Source organism: Eubalaena glacialis, chromosome 14, assembly GCF_028564815.1.
Source record: "Eubalaena glacialis isolate mEubGla1 chromosome 14, mEubGla1.1.hap2.+ XY, whole genome shotgun sequence".
Taxonomy (NCBI): domain Eukaryota; kingdom Metazoa; phylum Chordata; class Mammalia; order Artiodactyla; family Balaenidae; genus Eubalaena; species Eubalaena glacialis.
The window spans coordinates 83,380,680-83,399,944 of record NC_083729.1 but is presented as its reverse complement, the minus strand read 5'-3'; the positions used below and the strand labels follow the sequence as shown (position 1 = coordinate 83,399,944).

Genomic DNA, 19,265 nt, shown 5'->3' with positions numbered 1-19,265 from the left:
CCCCTAAATTGAGTCTGTAGTCCATCTAGCCTGGTCTCTCCCGCGGCGGGATGTTCTATCTCCCAACCGATTTGCCCCCGACTACTCCGCTGCGGGCCTCTCAAAACCAGGGGAGCCCAGGGAAGGGCAGAAGTGGGAATGCAGGGTGCGCATTTAAATGTCAGATGGGGGTGCGGACCTAGAGGAGGCCCAGGGTGTTCACGGAGTTCGGTCTTCCGGGGAAGGAGCGGGAGTGGGGCCTTCGGACACCAAGGACAAGGGGGATGGGGACGCGCAGGGAGGAAGGGTGGGGGGTATTGCGCTCTCCCTACTGCTCTCCACGGCGCCGTCCGAAGCCCTCGGCGCTGTCTTCTCTGGCCGTAACACGCCCAGGGACGGTTCCTGGACGGTTCTCTGAGAGCCCAACAGATCTCGAGTATCCCAACCAAGCGGAGGCACCATCCTCTCTCCCACCTGGAGGCCACGACTCTTCTCAGTCCTTTTTTCTTAAAATGATTTTTTTTTTTTTGAGTTCTTTTTTCATTTCCCTATTTCACCTGCTCTGCGCTCACTCGCTTCCCGCCTCGCACCCGGGCTGCGGGAAAAACGCCTCCGGGGATCGCTCCTGGCCCTTTTCTCAACTCCCCACCAAAGGCTATGCCTCTTACAGGAGGTTCGGCGCGGGAGAAAAACTAGGTGCCCCTGCGGGGTGGCTTAGAGAGGGCGCCTAAAAACTACCGCGTGAGGCGAGGGCGAGGAAGAGGAGCAGCCTGCGGATGGGGGTCCCACGCGGACCCCCGGAATCTGGAAGGGAGGAGAGCTCAGAGACCCCCTGCTCACCCTTGGACCCGCGCGTTCCCGAGGACCCACCCAGTCCTGGCGCCTGCCCCAGGGCGGCTGAGAGAAGCTCCCGAAGCAGAGCCTGGGCTCAGGGGCGCCTCCTGAGGCTTTCCGCTGGCGGCAGCGGCCGGGCCTGGCTCCGAGTGTGCCCGAAGCACCCCCTCTGTTCCACGCGCACGCCGTGGCCACCACTGGATTGCCGGGGGGGGGGGGGTGGCGGCGGGGAAGAGAGGAGAGAGCACACTTTGGGGTGGGGGATGGGTGCGCACAGAGCAGTCCGCAGCCCAAGTCACTCCGGTAAACACTCCCGGCAGGGGCAGGGACGGCGGCGCGCGCAGCTGGGAACCCAGCAGGGACACCCCCGCCTTTACCTGTCCGTGCCTGCAAGCGCCGGCCGCCACGGCGCCGCCGGGCGGGGCTTGCCAGCCCGCGCGCCGGGCGGGACTTAGCGGGGGCGGGGCCCTCGGTGATTGGGCGCGAGCGCGGGGCCTCCAGCATGAGCTGGGGAGCAAAGCCGCGCAGGTTTCATTTCGCTCCGCGCAGCCTCCAGGTTTAGAGCTTGCGGGAGCGCTGCGTCCCTTGTCGCCGCCGCCGTCACCAGATTCTCTCAGCCGCCGTGAGCGTCCTGCCCTCTGAGGCCAGCATCGTTTCAGACTGCTGGATTCGCCTCGCTCCCACCGCCGCCGCCGCCGCCACCGCCTCGGTGCCCTTCCCCTGGCTCTAGTCCCCCCAATGTCTGACTCTGACTCTCGGACCGAGAAACGCAAGGTAAATACTTCCGAATCCCGGGGAGCAGGCCGGGTACTGATGGAAGATTGGCGCGGGAGCCAGCACGGCGCCACCTCCAGCCCGCTTCCCGCGCACGTGCAGGCAGAGGCGCGCGTCCCCGTCCGGCTTGTCGCGCGGCAGGAGGCGGTCACCAGTGAGGGTCGAGTTCCCTCCCCAGGCAGGTCCTCTTTGGGAAGGGGTCGTCCGCACCGAGGCTGCGAGCAGTTAGTCTAAGTACGGCTCGGGCGGGGATGCGGCGCGCGGGGGTGGTGAAGCGTCTCCGGGCCGGTTGGGAGAGGCAGCGCGTGCTCTCCGCACTGGCCCGGGAGCTGGGGGCCGCCGCGCCGGACTGGGCTGCGCGCCCAGCCGTGAAGTCTCGCCGCCCGCCCGCCCCGGCGGCGCACGAGTAGCTGCCGCGAGGTACGAGCCGGTCTCGCGTCTCGGCTTTTCTCGGGCGCGGGCCCGCTGTAAAGGATTTATGGAACAGTGATGGTGATTAAACTGACGGGACTCGGCTTTTCCTTTTACTCGTTCAGGCCGACGTTTTGGGCAACTGCTGCGTTCGTCCTCTCTCTCGGACGTGTCTGGGGGTCCTGTCCGGTGTGCAGGCGCCCTGCGAACGATGCCAGACGCACGATCCACAGACAGCGAGAGACAGAGGGCCTCCTCCGACCGCTGGGGCCACGCGATGGACCAGCCGCTGGCTGTAGAACCTGCCCGGACCGTGGGGCCAGACCGTCTTAGCGATTCGGGCGTGCCCGAGCGCAGTGCTGGCTGGCAGTGCCGTGCCCTCGGGGGCCTGTTACTCGGGGTTGGCGCAGGTAGTGGAAGGCCTGCCGGACACCGGGGATGGGGCTATGGATGTGTTCCTTGTCTGCGGTGGTCACGGGTGCGCGCGGAAATGCGCGTCGGTGGCCAGTGGTAGCCGCTCAGATTTGGTGCGTGTCCCGTGGTGCACGGGGAGAAAGAGGGAGGAAGTTGGAGGAGGATGGGGGCTACAGTTGGGGAGGGGGTGACCTTTGGGGTCCGCACCCTAGCGGGCCTGGGCGGGGGTCGGCTGCTGGGACTGGAGTCTGGGGCCGGCCGTGAGGGTCCTGTTTTGTCTCCAGGTGACTGGCTGCTGGGCGCGGCGGGAGCTGCGGAGGCGCGCGCGGCGACCGGACTGGCGGAGGGGCGGGGCGGGGTAGCCTGGGCAGCCTCCGGCCCCGAGGCCGCGGAAACCTTCGCCGCGGCTCCCGCCGCAGCGACGGCCGGAGCCGCTTTCGGAGGCGAGTTTGTCAACAATCGCCTGGCCTTTGGCGGCCTGTCGGGCAGGCGCCGCCCCCGCCGCCGCAGGCGATTGGCTGTGGCGCGGAGCGACCGCACGAGGGCCAATTGGGAGCGCGGGCACCCGGCGCCAGCGGCGCGGGGAGGTCGGCGGTGCCGGCGGCGGCGGGCGCAGTGCGCGAGGGGAGGAGCGGGAGGAGGCGGAGGATGTTCCCGGCGGCTGCGGCCGGGGCAGCGCGGACCAGAGACGCGGCGTGCGGAGCCCTCAGCAGCCCGGCGGAGCGCGGCAGCGGACGGGCGGCGAGTTGCAGGCTCTCCGCTGCCCCGGGCACTCCGACCGCGACTCCCGGGCTTTGTCTCCCGGGACGCCTTCGTGTTGACGGTCAGGGGGCTCCGGGTCGGCGAAGGGCGCGGGCTGGGCGCCGCCGGGCCCCGGCCCGGACGCGACGCTCGGAAGGGAAGGGGCGGACGTGAGTTTCGGCCTGATTGCCTTCGGAGGGGAGAGTCTATGGGGTACGGGAGCCGCGCGCCCCGATGCCGCCCAGCGTGCGGAGTTACTTGTGGACTTTGCAGGGGTTGCCAGGGGACGGCTTTGGGGACCCCCTCCCATTTGGAGGTGTGCACCTAACAGTGCGGGTGTACCTCGGAGAAGTTCCGGCGAGTTCGGTGTGGCGCGCTGCCCCCCCGCCCCGCAGCCGGAGGAGGGGCGCGCGAGCCGGGAGCGGGAGGGACCTCGGGCGGGCGGAGAGCCGGAGCCCGGCTGGGCCGAGCCGCGCTGAGTTACAAACTCTATTGTGACGCACTTACTACGACTGACGGCCCTTGCCAAACCTTCCCCAGACTTGCTGTCCTCAGCACTTTCGGCAGAACAATGGGGCCGGAGCGGGGAACGCGGCCAGCCGCCTGCAATCGCTGCATCTGCGCCCGCTCCTGGGCTCCAGCGCTGTATCTGATCCCGGGAAATCAGAGCCCGCTGGGAGTTTCTGACTTAGTCTAGTCGGGCCTGAGCAAAGAGCACATGTGAATAGATCTCAAACAAGCAGCCTCTCCTAAAACGTGTGTGTGTGTGGTGGTAGAGCACCAGTTCCACTATTAATTGACGTTGTTGCTGTGTTTTGTTTGGTGGTAGGGAGTTTAGTCCCTCCTCCCCACCTCACCCCCCCCAAACAAAGATAATGATACCTTTGTTATGCAGGTTGTTTTTATTATTATTTGGAAGAGCGTATGGAAAACTATTCCTATGTAAGCAGTGACAGTGTTAAAGTGTTGGGCATTAATTCTAAGGATTTTTCATGAATAGGTGGAAGTCTGCCCATTTAGGTATTCGTTGTAATTATTATTTTGCTTAAGATAACCCTAGTTTTAATTTTCGTTGCAGAAAAAAAGACCAAATGGCAAAGCAACCTTCCGATGTAAGTTCTGAGTGTGACAGAGAAGGTGGACAATTGCAGCCTGCCGAAAGGCCTCCTCAGCTCAGGCCTGGGGCCCCCATCTCTCTACAGACAGAGCGGCAAGGTAATCCCGAAGGAGAAGGGGACCGCTGCCCCCAAGGCAGCCCGCAGGGCCCACTGGCCCCACCGGCCAGTCCCGGCCCTTTTGCTACCAGATCCCCGCTTTTCATCTTCGTGAGAAGATCTTCCCTGCTGTCTCGATCCTCCAGTGGGTATTTCTCTTTTGACACAGACAGGAGCCCGGCACCCATGAGTTGTGACAAATCAACACAAACCCCAAGTCCTCCTTGCCAGGCCTTCAACCATTATCTCAGTGCGATGGGTAAGCAATGCCCGGGGGAGCGGCAGTGCACGTGTGGTTGCTTGACTCTCTGTCCAGAGGCTGTGTGTAGCATTTAAAGCCCCCTTTGAGAATCCTTTTACAGATATATTCCATGTTTTGTTGGGAATGACGCATACGTCAAATAAAACATCCAACCAACATTTAAAAAACACGTTACCAAGTTTTGTGGCAGCGATGAGTTGAGGTCCAAGCATCAGCCTATTGGGCAGTATATCTCGAACCCCTGGTGCCTTCATTAAAGTATCTAACTGTGGCATGTTGTCCTAACCACTCAGACTTCCTCATTAATGACATTCTGCTTGAAAGGGACTCAATCAGTTAATGGCAGATAGAGTAATAACCTAACGGAAAGTGTGGAAGAAGGGATGAGAGAAGTGAATCGTTTTCAAAAGTGACATTTTAAGAAGATGAAATAGTTCATATCAGCATTACCACCATAGAACCATGAAAATATTTTGTTTTCTGCTCAGATTCCTGTTTGGGCTTATTTTGTTTGCTTGGAGGGTTTGGACATAGTACTAATAAGATTAGATTGCGGGTTTTTGTTTCAGGGATTAAAGACAGTTTCAGAGTCTGAAGGAGGAGTGGCAAACATAAATGCCCAGAAAAATCTGGCAGTCCCATTGGTGAGGGAACTGACCTGGTGGGGATTATGGCAGCTTGGAGAGCGTTTGCTCTTGTCCATTTGGCTGCTGCCAGTTGGGGCTGTGAGGGTGTGTGGTCTCAAGGTGGTAGGTTTTCCTATAGGGCCAGATAATCCGAGAATGCAGATTTTGATGCCAAATCTCCTGATGCTTTGGCAACTTGTTTAGAACTTTGAAAGCACTGTGTAAGCCAAATAAAAACATCTGCGGGCTTGATTTGACCCTTGAGCCTCCAGAGTATGGCTTTGAGTATGCAGAGTCCTCACCACCCTGATCAAGGGGTGAGTGTGTCGGTTCAAATCGCTGTTCCCCAGTAGTGGAAAAGGTTCATGTCTTGATCAGGATTCACTAGAATCTCATTTACCATTTGTCCAGATTAGCCCTTCTGCGTTAAAGAGATAAAAGTAAGTTGGCAGCATTTCCAATTAAGAAATCCAGCATAGATCCTATTAAAACATAGGTGACACTTACCATGCCAAAGGCTAACTAAAAATCATCAGAGTAGCCACGTAACTGTTGGAACACATGACAAATCTTACTTTTGCAAATGCCGTAGACTTCAGTCTTCATAATCTTCAGTGCAGTAAACCGTGCAGGTCCGTCCCCATGTTGCAGAGTTAGGAAGAACCTCAGGACCTCGGTCATTTGTCAGAGGTTGGACACACCTCGGAAGTGGCAGACAAATGACAAAAATACCAGCAGGCTATACATGTTGGCTGCGTGTCTCCTGCTAAATGCTTTCTTAGGACCCCTCCTTCGGGAAAGGAGCTGGAAGTTTTATTATTACTGTTACTTTAGTTATTGCTACTCCTGAGCTCATTTTAGCCTTGGAAGGTCTTGGTGCTTGTGTATGTTTTTCTGCCCTTGAAAATGCTCTTGACTATATGAGGACTTACAAGTAAATGAGTTACTAAATGAATTAATGGGGCCTTATGGTGTGCGTGTTTAAAACCCCCTGTATTTTAAGGATCCTCTGGAAGCCATTATAGTTTTTCCGTGCAGACCTCTGTATCAGGTGGCTTAGTGCCTGGAAATAGTTGCTCCTTCCCTGGAATATTCCTTCCTTAACCAGGAATAGTGAGTGAGGTAGTGTTTTGTTTTCTTTTTTTTTTTTTAATAGGGATAGGCATGAATGCTTTTTTTTGGTGACGTGCCGTTTAGCAAGCAAATTATAAGGTAAGCACCGTTACTTGAGATGACAGATGTAGAGCTTTAGAGAGATCACTATCTAAATTATTAAGCAAAGTTATGGTTTTACCTGTGAAGTGTAAAGTAATGGATCTCGAGGTGTAATTTTATAGTATTAACTACGTTCCCGTAGGTTGGTGTGATAACTTAGAGTTTAATGCATAGGATTAAATGATAAGTTCTGAGGGGTTTGTCTGAAGTTAATGCACCAAGGTAAGTTTTCAGTATTAAGTTCTTGCGAGATTTGTTTGGGTGGGGTGGGGGGAGGAGGTGGGATGGGGGGAGGGAGGAATTGCTGGTGGGACGAGGGGATTTAGATGTGAGTGTGTTAAATTAAAGAATAAAATTTGGACCCTTTGTAGTCTGTAACTTTTTTCCCTGGCTATTCTTAAAATAGTTCAGTGCCCAGCGACCCCTGAAATACGCTGAGTTGGTAAATTTGGGTTCTCTAAACATAGCCGTGTTTAGTACTCCTTACTCAGCCATGTCCATTAAGATCTACAGTGAAGCTTTTGATAATTTACTGCAAAGTACGTTTTTCACAAAGAAGTCATTATATTGGTTTCAAGCAGTGCAGCACAAATGTGAGGTTAGAAAGAGGTCCTCCTTAGGGCTTCCTTTAGCCACAGAGCAGTTTTCTGCTGAGTGACTTGGGGTGGAGAGCATGTATGTGGCAGTTTTGTTCTTGCACTTTGTTCTACTGAGAAAGTAAATTCTTGTCTGGGATGTACAGCAGTTGGGTGTTTGTACTAGAAACGTCTTCCTATTTTCCTCCCTGTCTTCAGTTTTTCTGAAGGTATATTCAAAGAATGGTATATTCAGCTGTGAGAGAGAGAGTTTTTTCACTTTCACCAAATTTTATTCTGTTTACACTCTGGGAGGATTAGCTTGACAAATGCCCTCTTAATCAGTGAAGAGCTGATTATTCGAATCAGAATCACCAACAGAGGTATTGGTTTGCCGAGTGCCTTTTCTGGTGAGTGTGCGTATTCTGTGTGTATTTTTAATATAAATGTGTACTAAATTCTGTACAAATTCGTGCTTTGAAGATGTAGTCAAAGCAATTGCAAATCAGAGCTGAGAAAGGTCAGGATATAGGTGAATGCTAGTTATTAACAACTCTAATACGTCATTTTGGTAAATGACTTAAACTTTATACTTGTTCCCTGGCACATCAGAAATCACGGGTGGGAGCTAATTGCATTGTTCTTCGCGTCCATCCCTCAGCATCTTGTGCCTGCTTTAGCTGGTTACCAGCCCCTCTTTTAAGCTGTGAGCTCTCAGAGTAGGGTGGGGGGGAGGGGCATGATGTCCTGCAGGTCCTTGGGAGATGTTCAGCATCGTTTGAGCTTTGCCCTTTCCATAGAGCTGACCAGGGACAAATAAGATTTCCCAAAAGGGGGAGATTGGGATTGACATATATACACTAATATGTTTAAAATAGATAACTAATAAGAACCTGCTGTATAAGATAAATAAGTAAATTTAAAAATAAATTAATTAATTAAAATGTGAAAAAAATAAAGATTTCCCAAAAGGTTTTGCAAGAAGAAGACCCTGCCAACACCTGTCAAAAAAACAGTTTTGTTATTTGGATCCAGCTATAAGGTTTGTCAGGTAGGGGTGACAGGTATGGTCGAGCCCAGCACAGGCCCGGTGGGGAAACCACACGTGAGTATTGAGCGCTTGAAATGGGACTAATCCAAACTGAGATGTGCAGTCAGTGTCAATACACACTGGAGTCTGAAGACTTAGCATATAAAAAAAGAACATAAAATATCTGTCATTTTTATATTAATTGTATGCTGAGATTTTTGAATATGGGGGTTAAATTATATATATATGTATATATATATATATATATTGCGTGTGTGTGTGTGGTAAACACAAAATTTACCATCGTAACTGTTTCTAAGTGTACCCTTTAGTCGTGTTGAGTATCTTCACATCTTCCAGTTCTCAGAACTTTTGCGTCCTGCAAAACTGAAGTTCAGTAGCCAGTAAAGCACCTCTGCATTTTTCTCTCCCACCCAGGTCTTCAGGCACCATTCTGCCATCTATCTCTGTGATTTTGAAGACTCTAACTAGGTACCTCATGAGTGGAGTCACACAGTATTTGGCTTTTTCCGACTAGCTTATTTCACTTAGCATAATGTCCTCAAGGGTCATCTCTGCTATAGCATGTGAAGCAGATCTCCTTCCTTTTTAAGGCTGAATAATATTCTATTGTATGTATAGACCACATTTTCTTCATCCATTCATCTGTCGATGGGCATTTGGGTTGCTTTCATCTCTTGGCTATTGTGAGTAATGCTACTGTGAACATGGATGTACATAATGTCTCTTTGAGCTCTTGCTTTCAATTCTTTCTGATGTGTACCCAGAAGTGGGATGACTGGATCATATGGTAGAACTATTTTTAATTTTTTGAGGAACCTCCATACTATTTTCCACAGTGGCTGCACTAATTTACATTCCCACCAACAGTATCCCTTTTCTTCACATCCTCACCAGCATTTGTTATGTCTCATCTTTTTGGTAATAGCCATTTTAACAGGTGTGAGGTGATAGATAACTCATTGTGGTTTAGATTTGCAGCTCCCTAATGATTAGTCATGTTGAGCATCTTTTCCTATATATGTTGGCCATTAAGTTTGTTTTGAGATTAATTTGACTGGTTTCTTTTTACTTTTTTTAAGCGTGGCTACTAGAAAAATTTCAAATTAGATCTGCCACTGGCATTCTGTTTTAACAGAATGGTTGGGTTGGCCTGGCAGATGGAAGAGCTGGACCAGGCTTTGTGCTTTAGCAAGCCAGACCTGATTCTTCCACTCAAAGCACATCATGTCCGTGGAACTTACTCCTTTGGTTGCTTTTGTTGACTTAGACGAGTGAAAGTAATTACCCTAATCTCGTAAGCATCTTAAACATCAAGTGAGCTTTGTAGATCTATTCTCCAGGCAAATATGAGTATCCGTTTTGTTTCACCTCTTTAAACTCTGTGGTACATGCAGGCTTTGAAAAGGTGGAAGGCGGAGTGATTTGGTTCCTTGGGCACCTCAGGGTGCCCTGGAGCCTGATGACAGAGATAGAGTCTTCTTTGCTGAAGACCTGGTTCTAGCCTTCAGACCCCCCAGGGTCACTCATTTGGACAGCAAGAGAAACAAATTCACTTTGTAGGTCCTGTGTGGGGAGAGAAAGTGATGAAAGAGAGGGAAAATTTTCTTTACTGGTTCCAAACAAAGTTTAGTAATTGATAGCTGTCTAGACATTTTTAAGTTTTACATCTTTAAAAGAACTTTATTGTGAGATAATTATAGTTTGACATGCAGTTGTAAGAAATAACCCAGAGAGGACCTATGTGTGTGTCCTTTACCCAGTTTCTCACAATGGCAACACCTTGTTTAAATAGTACAGTGTCATAGCCAGCACATGACCTTGATAGACTCCAGCTGCCTTATGCAGATTTCACCAATTTCACATGCATTCCATTTGTGTGTGTGAGAGTGTATTTACTTGTGTGCAATTTCATCAAGTGTGTAGGTTTGTGTGACCACCAGCACAGTCAAGATCCAGAACAGTTCCATCCCAAGGATTCTCTTGCTACCTTTGTATATCACAGCCAACTCCCTCCTGCTCCCTAACCCCTGACAGCCACTAATCTGTGCTGCATATCTATACTTCTGTTCTTCCAAGTATGCTATAGAGTCATACTATATGTGACATTTTGAGCTTGGCTTTTTTCACTCAGCATAATACCTTTGAGATCCACCCAGGATGCTGTGTGTATTAGATGTATACTACAGTTTAGCTATTGACCTGTTGAAAGATGTTTGGGCCATTTGCAGCTCTGGCAGGGACCTGGCGCAGCTGGCACTTGGGGGGCATTTGCCAGCCTGCATTGGACGTTACACATTGTCCTCTTTTACATCTTTGGGCAGCTGCCAGTTGAAGGCCATGGGCACAGTCTTCCTGGTGAAGCCACCCATCAGACTGGCCACCAAGGCTTCACCTGGGCAACAGAACTGCCACTGTGAACTGTGCTGTATGGGTTTTTGTGTGAACATGAGTCTCATTTCTCTGGGATAAATGCCCAGAAGTGCAATTGTTGGATCCTACAGTACTCGAGTTTTTTAAGAAACTGCCAAACAGTTTGCCAGAGTGTGGCTGTGCCATTTCATATTTCCATCAGTGATGTGTGGGAGATCCATTTTTTCCAGATCTTAGCCAACGTTTGGTGTTATCACTATTTTGTATTTTAGCCATTCTGACCTGTGCGTAATGATACCTCATTGTAGTTTTAATGATGTTGAATATTTTGTGTGTGTTTTTTGCCTCTGTCTACCCTCCTGTGAAATGGTTGTTCATGTCTTTCACTCATTTTCTAATTGGATTTTTTTTTTTTTAAACTCTTGAGCTTTGAGAGTTTTTATGTATTCTAGACTCAAGCAAGGCCTTTGTCAGGTATGTGATTTACAAATGTCTTCTCCCAATCTGTAGCTTGTCTTTCTGTCCTCTTCATAGAGCAAAAGTTTCTAATTTTGATGAAGTCCATTTAATCAGTTTTTCCTTCTGTGGATCATGCTTTTGGTGTCCAGTCTAAGAACTCTTCACCAGGCCCTAAGTCCCCAAATTCTTTTCCTAGGTTTTTCTTTTTTTCCTGGAAGTCTTATAGTGTTACATTTTACACTTAGATCTCTGATTTATGTTGAGTTAATTTGTGTGTTACGTATGAGATTTAGGTCAATGTTTATTCTTTTGGACTACGGTGCCCAGTTGCTCTAGTGCTGTTTGTCGAAAAGATTTTTCTTTTTCAATCTAATGGCTTTGCACCTTGGTCAAAGATCAGTTGTCAGGTTTGTGTGGGTTTGTTTCCAGTTTCTCTTTGGTGTTCCATTAATTGAGGTATCTGTCCCTCTGCCAGTAGCACGCTGCCTTATTACTGTGGTTGTATATGAAGCCATTATACTGGGTAGAGTGATTCTTCAGACTTTATTCTACTTTTTCAAAATTGTTTTAGCCTAGGCCCTGTGCCTTTTCATATAAATTTTAGAATCAGCTTGTCTATGCCTACAAAAACCCGTGCTGGGATTTTGATAGGAATTTTGTAAAACCTGTAGGTCACTTTGGAGAAGAATTTGCCTCTTTACTATGCTAAGTCTTGTAATCCATAAGCAGGGATGTCTCTTCAAGTATTGAGGTCTTTAGGTGTTGTAATTTTTAGCATAAACATCTTATGCATATTTTGTTAGATTTCATTTACCTTGGAGAAATTATTAATGGTACGTTATTTTTTATTTCAGTTTCTACGTATTCATTTTAGTATATAGAAATGCAATTCATTTTTATGCATTGCTCTTAATATCCTACAGCCTTGTTGAACTCTAATTCAAAAATTTCTTGGGAGACCTATCTAGACAATCATGTAATCTGAAAATAGGCACAGTTTTATTTCATCCTTTCTGATTTGTATTTTATTTCTTTTTCTTGCCCTAATGCACTGGCTAGAACTTCCAGTGCTATGGTGAATAGGAGTGGTGAGAGCAGACATCTTTGCCTTTTCTCCTGATCCTAACAGGAAAGCTTTCAGTCTTTAACCATTAAGTATGAAGTAGCTATTTTGTAGATGCTCTTTCAAAATACGAAGAAGTTTCTCTTTATTTCTAGATTGCTGAGAGTTTTTATCATGAGTGGAATGGATGTTGGGTTTTATAAAACATTTATTCTTCATCAGTTGATATGATCATGTGACTTATGTTAGCCAGTTGGTATGCTGTGTTATGTTGACTTTCAGTATTAATCTACCTTGCATGCCTGGGATAAATCCTTCTTGGTCAGGGTGTAGTTCTTTTCATAATTGCTGAATTGAATTTGCTAATATTTTGTGGAGGGTGTTTGTGCCAAAGTTCATGAGAGGTATTTATCTGTTGTATTAAGACTGTCTGGTTTTGATCAAGGCCTTAATAGTGGGTTGCATAGTGTTCCCTCCTGCTCTATTCTGGAAGAGATTCTGTAAAATTGGTATTAATTCTTCTTTTAAATGTTTGGTGGGATGCTCTAATGAAACCATCTGAACCTGGAGATTTATTTTCTGGGTGTTTTTAAACTAAAAATTCAATTTTTTAGTGTTTATAGGACTATTCAGGTTATCTGTTTCATCTTGGTTGAGTTGGTACTTTGTGGTTTTCACGGAATTGGTCCATCTCTTCTAAGTTGTTGAATTTTTGAGCCTATGAAGTGTTTATAGTGTTCCCTTATTATCTTTTAAAATGGATACAGGATCTGTTGTGATAGCCCATTTTATTCCTGATATTGGTGACTTATGTTTTCTTACTTTTTAATCTTTATCAGTCTTTTTAATCTTTATCAGAGTTTGTCAGTTTTGTTTTTTTAAACACTTTTTTTTTTCTTGGCTGCATGCAGCATGTGGGATCTTAGTTCCCTGACCAGGGATCAAACTGGGGCCCACGGCAGTGAAAGTACGGCGTCCTAACCACTGGACCACCAGGGAATTCCCCAGTTTTGTTTTTTTAAACCAGCCTTTTGTTTTGTTGACTTTTCTCTATTATTTTCCTGTTTTCAATTCTGTTGTTTTATTATTCTTCTGTTTGCTTTGTGTCTGTTTTGTTTTTCCTAATTTCTTGAGGGTAGAAACTTAGAGTAGTGTTTTGAGACCTTTCTACTGCAAGCATTTAGTGCCATAAATTTCCCTTCTCTCCTGCTTTAACTGTCTCCCACATGTTTTGGTATATTGTGTTTTCATTTCCATTGACTTCTGTGTGTTTTCTTTTTATTTCCTTTGAGACTCCCTTTCTGACCCTAGATTATTTAGACATGTGTTGTTTCACTTCCAAGTGCGTGAAGACTGTCTTGTCTTTCTGTTATTGTTTTCTTATTTGATTCCAGTATGGTCAAAGAACATACTCTGTATGATTTCAGTTCTTTTGAATTCGTTGAGGTTCGTTTTACGGCTCAGGATATGGTCTGTTTTTGGTGAATGGTCTATGAATGCTTGAAAAAAAAAAAACAAACCTGTCTTCTGCTGTTGTTGGTTGGCATGTTCATTATATATTTGTCAGTTTAGTCTTATTGGTTGGTTGTGTTGTTTGGTTCTTCTATATCTTTGCTGATTTTCTGTCTAGTAGTTCTGTCAACTGCTTCGTGTAGTGTTGAAGTCCCAACTATAATGGTGGATTTGTCTCTTTCTCCTTTCATATCTGTCACATTTTGCTCTGTATATTTCGAGGCACTGTTTGGTGTTTGCACATTTTGAACTACATCTTCCTGTTAGGTTGATCCTTTTATCATTGCTATAAAGCATAGCCACTCCTGTTTTCTGTAAAAAATATTAGCAGTGTTTACATGGGATGTCTTTTTCCATCCTTACTCTTCCAGCCTACCTATGTTGTATTTGAAATAAGTTTTTTTGTATATGACATATCTTTAGATGATATTGTTTTTTTCTACCACACCCAATCTGTCTTTTTAGCGGTACATTTAGACTGTTTACATTTAAGGTACTTGTTGGTATGTTAGAGCTTAAGTCTGCCATTTTACTATCTTTCTGTTTCCTCTGTTTGTGTTTCTGTTTCCTATTTTCTTTTTTTCAACCTTACTGTGAGTTATCTGAACATTTTTTAGGATTCCATCTTGCCTTTTTTTTTTGTAGTGTTCTTACATATATTGCTCTGCTATTACACTGTACAGATGTAACTTACTATAATCTACCACCGTCAGTGGCGTCACCATTTTATGACTTCACTTGCAGTGTAGGTACCTTACTTCTTCCATTTAGGTCCCCTTACCTGCCCCGATTTTCAAATATAATTGTCTTAAATATTTCCTCCATATACATTGAGCACCACGTCAGATGATGTTATCTCTTTTGCTCAATGTAATTTAAGAAACTCCTGAGAAGTAGCCTAGTTATTTACTCCCACTTTTTCCCATTCCAACATTCTTTCCTTTCTGAAGTCCTAAGGCTCTGTTATCATTTCCTTCCTGTTGAGAGGACTTCTTTAGTCATTCTTCAATGACAGGCCTGCTGGCAACAATCCTTAGTTCTCCTTCATCCGCGAATGTCTTTATTTCCCCTCGCCCGCCGCACCCCCCGAGGATATTTTCACTGGTTATAGAATTTGCAGTTGACGGTGGTTTCTTTTTCAGTGCTTGAAAAACATGCCACTTGCTCCTGACCTTCATGGTTGCAGGTGAGAAATCCTTTGTCATCCGAATTGTTCTCCTGTAAGTAGTGTGTCATTTCTGTCTGGCTGCTTTCCGGGGTTTTTCTTTGTCTTTTAGTTCCCAGAAGTTTAATGTGGCTTGGATTTCTTTGGGTTTATCCCTTTCAAGGTTCACTCGGCTTCTCGAATCTGTGGTTTGATATTTTCTGCCAAGTTTGGGAAGTTTTCAGCCATTATGTCTCTGGATATTTTTTCAGTCCCTGCCTGCCTCTTTGGGGACTTCTGTGACAAAAGAGTATTAGTATTTTTGTTGTGGTCTGACAGGTCCCCGCGACTGTTCATTTTTCATCATATATTCTCTTTGTTCTGATTAACTAAATTCTGCTGATGAGCCTCATGTCCGCTGATTCTCTCCTGTGTCACTTCCACTCTATTATTGGTCCTTTCCAGTGATTTTTTTTTGCTTTTTTACTTTAAATGTATTTTTCAGTTCTAAAATTTTGCCTGCTTCTGCCGGGTGGGGTGGACGTTCAGATCCCTCCTGGGCCTTGCTGCTACTTTCCCAGCAAAAGCAGGGCACTGACCCGCAGGGCACCGACCAGCACAGCTTCACGGAGCCCAGTCGTGGGTGTACGCTTAGCTGCCCTGGCCCCTGTTGACACCTGGAGGGGAAAAAGGTGGAGGGCTGACCCGCAGGCCTTGTTTCTGCAGGGCGGGGGCCAAAGCTCAGTTCCTCTCTGCTCCCTGTCTACACCAGCGTGAGGGCTGGGGGGGGGGAGGGGGGGCGGGTGGAACACACCAGCCCTGCCTTCCATCACCTCGTTCCCCTCACTGGTGCTGGGTGTGAGTTCCCCTTCGTTCTCCTTCATGCCAGGTGGGCGTGGAGGCTCAGTGACCCACCGGGTCCCACTGACCCTTGAGGCTGGGGTAGGGGGATCAGTGGGCCACTAGCCCTGTTCTCCACCACCTCATTCAGTCTTGCTGCTGCCGGGGGCTGGGCAGGTTCAGCTTCCCTCTAGGCCTTCCCCGCCGGCCTGAGGTGGGGGAAGTGAGGGCTGACTCACTCTGACTTGTTCTGTCTCATTGCTCGTCAGCGTTAGGTGGAGGTGGAGGCTGGGCCCGCTGATACATGGTGTGTGTGTGTGTGTGCAGTGGCGACTCACCCTGCCTGGTACCACCTCCATGCTGCAGAGTCACGGTGGAGCATCAGCTGTCTCTGGGGCCCTGGAGGGGGGAATCACAGCGTCATCTCTTTCCACTGGGCAGGGCCTGGGAGATCAGCTCCCTGCCTAACCTGCCAATACCACCTGGGTGGTTTCAGAGCACCAACCACTCCTGCTGGGCAGGGGGATGGGCAGCGTGCAGTGTTCAGCTGGAGTAGGGTGGGTATGGCCAAAAGGCTTTCTGTTGGGGGCCCCCATTCCCCAGTCCTTTGGCTAAAGAGAACAGCTTTCCTTGGAGCGTTTTCTCTCTGCCTGTTGGAGATCACGTTGCAGGCCTCTGCAGTGCCCTGGCCGGGGTGTATGGAGGGTAATGAGCAAACCGGGGGACTCGCCACCCTGTCATTCCCTAAGCCCCGTGGTCCCCAGGCAGCCCACGCTCTTTCCCCTCTCAGTCCTGCGTGCTTAGTTGTAAAAGGAGGACCTGGGGGAGTAGGGTGACCCCACCTTCATGGAGCTAAAAATCTGTATCTTCTTTTAACTATTTGTGATTGGTATTGATTGGCTCTGGTTGCAAAGTACTACTCAGAATTTTAGAAATCACCTCTTTCACCCTTTATTTTTATTCTCTATATGGAATAGTAGGATTTTAATGTCAGGAAGCGGTTTAACAGTAATCCTAGCCACTTTTTTCAGATACTAACTGCAGTATCTATTGTTGTGATTCCCCTGGTGATGTGCCCTCAGAGGGTACACACCATGCCACCCTAGAACGCACTGCCTGAAAATGTATGGGTGACACAAGTCTGATTCCACATGCCATAAGGGAACTTCTCATTAGGAAAATGGTAAGTCTTGTAGTTCTGTGTGACTGGACTCTAAGGCAGGAGAAAGATCAATCATCCACTGATTTGTCTCGGTTAGTATTTAGGGCCTTTGTGGTGGTAGATTTCTAGATAGGCATATGCACATAATTGCCGGTTGAATGCTCGACTGTCTTGATGCCTTGCTTCCTGACCTACTTTAAAACCACTGAATCGGAGCACTTACCCAGTGCCCAAGTCTCTGCACGCCCCTGGTCTGTGGTCACCCTGCTTGTGTTGGATGGGACTCCCCGTGGACCAGCACCCCTCCCGCCTCCCACACTGGAGCCCAGTGGTCTTCATCCGTCCTTTGTTGGGGCAGCCTCAGTCTCAGTGCATTCCTCCTGCGACACAATTTCCATCTGCTTTCACCTTCTGGGCACTGTCCTCTGGTCGTTCTGCTTGGTCAGTGGCCAGGACCCGTGCCGGGGCATGTGACCTAAGACTGCTTTCCTTCTCTGTGGAGGTGCTGTGGACCCAAAGCGAACGTCTGTCCTTTAAGACCTGGCCGCCTTGGTCCTGTGCTGTGTCAGGCACCGGGCTGTGAGCACTGCGCTGCCCACCCGCCTGCCCGCCCACCGACCCTGCTCTGCAGGCACAGAACAGGGCCTGCCATTCCTTCCTTTTGTAGGAAATGCTGGCAGAAACGTATGTGCAGAGAGCTCATCAAGGCGTTTTTTTATACCAGCCAGAAAACTATTGGCAGTCCAAATGGTATGGGAAAACCTCTACGTTAGCCAGACTGTGGTGCTGTCTTCTAATGATGTTAAAAAGAATAATCACATGGAAAACGCTCCTGGTACAATGTTCAATTTAAAAAGGTTACAGAGTTCTTGGCGACATCCTAGTGTCATAGTCTGTTTGTGCTGCTATAATAAAAATGCCATAGATTGGGTGGCTTCAATAATAAACATTTGTTTCACAGTTTTGGAAGCTGGAAGTCTGAGGTCAGGGTGCCGCCACGGTCCGGCTCTGGTGGGATCCCTCTTCCTAGCTTGTAGGTGGCCACCTTCTCACTGTCCTCATGTGATGGAAAGACGGCAAGCTAGCTCCTTGACCTCCTCTTACAAGGGTACTAATCCCATTCACGAAGGCTCCACCATCATGACCTAATCACCTCCCAAAGGCCCCACCTACCAAGTACCATCACACTGGGGAAGAGATTTTAGCATATGAGTTTTGTGGTGGATATGAACATGTACTCCATAACATGTAATTTGGTATCAAGGAGTTTATAAGCATAACAAGAAGATTAGAAGGAAAATACATCAAAATGTTAATAGTGAATATTTTTGTATTCAACTTACAGGTCGTCTTACCTGTTTTTGTTGTTGTTGTTGTTGTTGTATATGGAAAATCATCATGGCTAGCATTTATAAGAGAATAAATTTAATAAATAATATATATTTAAAATTTTCTCTTAATGTTAATCTTCATTTTTGGCGTGCACAGCAGCTTGTCACTGTGGCATGTACGATTTCAGTATTAACTTGCTCATATGATTTGGTATTAACTGTCACGCCCCTTATGATTTCATCCAGATGAGATCAAGCTTTTGGTCCATCACCATGAGTACTTTGATGGACGTTAGCCCCCTAATTTACTCTTTTGGGGTCTGCCTCTTATTTTAGCAAAGTGAGTATTTTATTGTAAAACATCTTCATCTGGCAGGGTTACCGGTTGATTCAGTGCCTGTGAGCTGCTACTGCCTTCCCTGCAGGGCTGTGCCTGGGTCTGGAGCAGGATCTGGATGGCATCCGACTGTTCTTCAGACCCATGAGTGACCTGGGCAGATCTGTTAGTCCCTCTGAGCTTCGGTTTCCTCATCCATCAGGTGGAGACTGAAGTGCTTACTTCCGAGGGTTGGGGGACTTTTGCATAAGCTGCTGGGCAGAGAGCGGCTGGTAGGGACTCGGTCACTATTTTCTTTGCTGTGCAGTGACCATCGTGGCCACAGCAGGTCAGCAAGCATGACGTAATGAAATGTTCTTTTCTCCTTTCCATGGAAAGGAGCTGTCGTTTCAGAAGTTTAGGCAACTCACAGGGAAGTGAATTATCTGGAAGTGCTACTATAATTCTAACCCTGCCAGGTCCCAGAACAAACAAACAAAATCTATTCTAAAAACTGGCCTGGGAGGGCGGGGGAGGTCCAAATCACCCCTCACCTGCCCGTGAACCCGTATATCACCCTGAGAAGGAACCTTGGTGAATCTTTAGACCATGGAGAGACATCTGGAAACCCACACTGCGCCTGGCTCTGTCTGAACTGGGCCTGTGCTGGGGACACCTGTGGGAGACGGCCTATTGGATTTGGCAGAAACTTGACTGTAGTTCAAGACGTGTGTTTGGAGCAAGAATGGTCTGGAGACATAAGACATAGGCTGAACTACTTTTTCCTGCAATCAGAAGTTATTGCACCTTTTTTCAAAATAAAAGTTATTTTGCTCGTGGATTTAACATTAGAAATATTCATTGCCTGACTAGAATCAAGAATTTTGTAACAGCTTTTTAATTTTTTTTTTCCTTTTCCCTGAGGAAATTCTGCTCCTTTGGCCATCGTTAAATTTTGGTTTTTGCTTC

General features: G+C 47.7%; 1 protein-coding gene across 7 annotated transcripts in view; it reads left to right on the top strand.

Annotated features, from left to right (window-relative positions):
- The first annotated feature begins 1,363 nt into the window (after window positions 1–1,363).
- BCL2L11 (BCL2 like 11) overlaps window positions 1,364–19,265 on the top strand; it is a 41,711-nt gene continuing 23,809 nt past the window's right edge. For 3 of the 7 annotated variants that reach the window (XR_009703700.1, XM_061210482.1, XM_061210485.1), the window contains exons 1-2: window positions 3,043–3,323; window positions 4,232–4,626. Coding sequence is in view for 6 of the 7 variants with exons in the window: in XM_061210482.1 (XP_061066465.1) it covers window positions 3,061–3,323; window positions 4,232–4,626 (658 nt within the window). In the remaining variant the exon portion in view is untranslated. Of the gene's footprint in view, window positions 1,588–3,042; window positions 3,324–4,231; window positions 4,627–6,411; window positions 6,465–19,265 lie in introns of those variants that run through there. The other 4 variants (XM_061210483.1, XM_061210484.1, XM_061210487.1 and 1 more) reach the window with 4 other exon arrangements.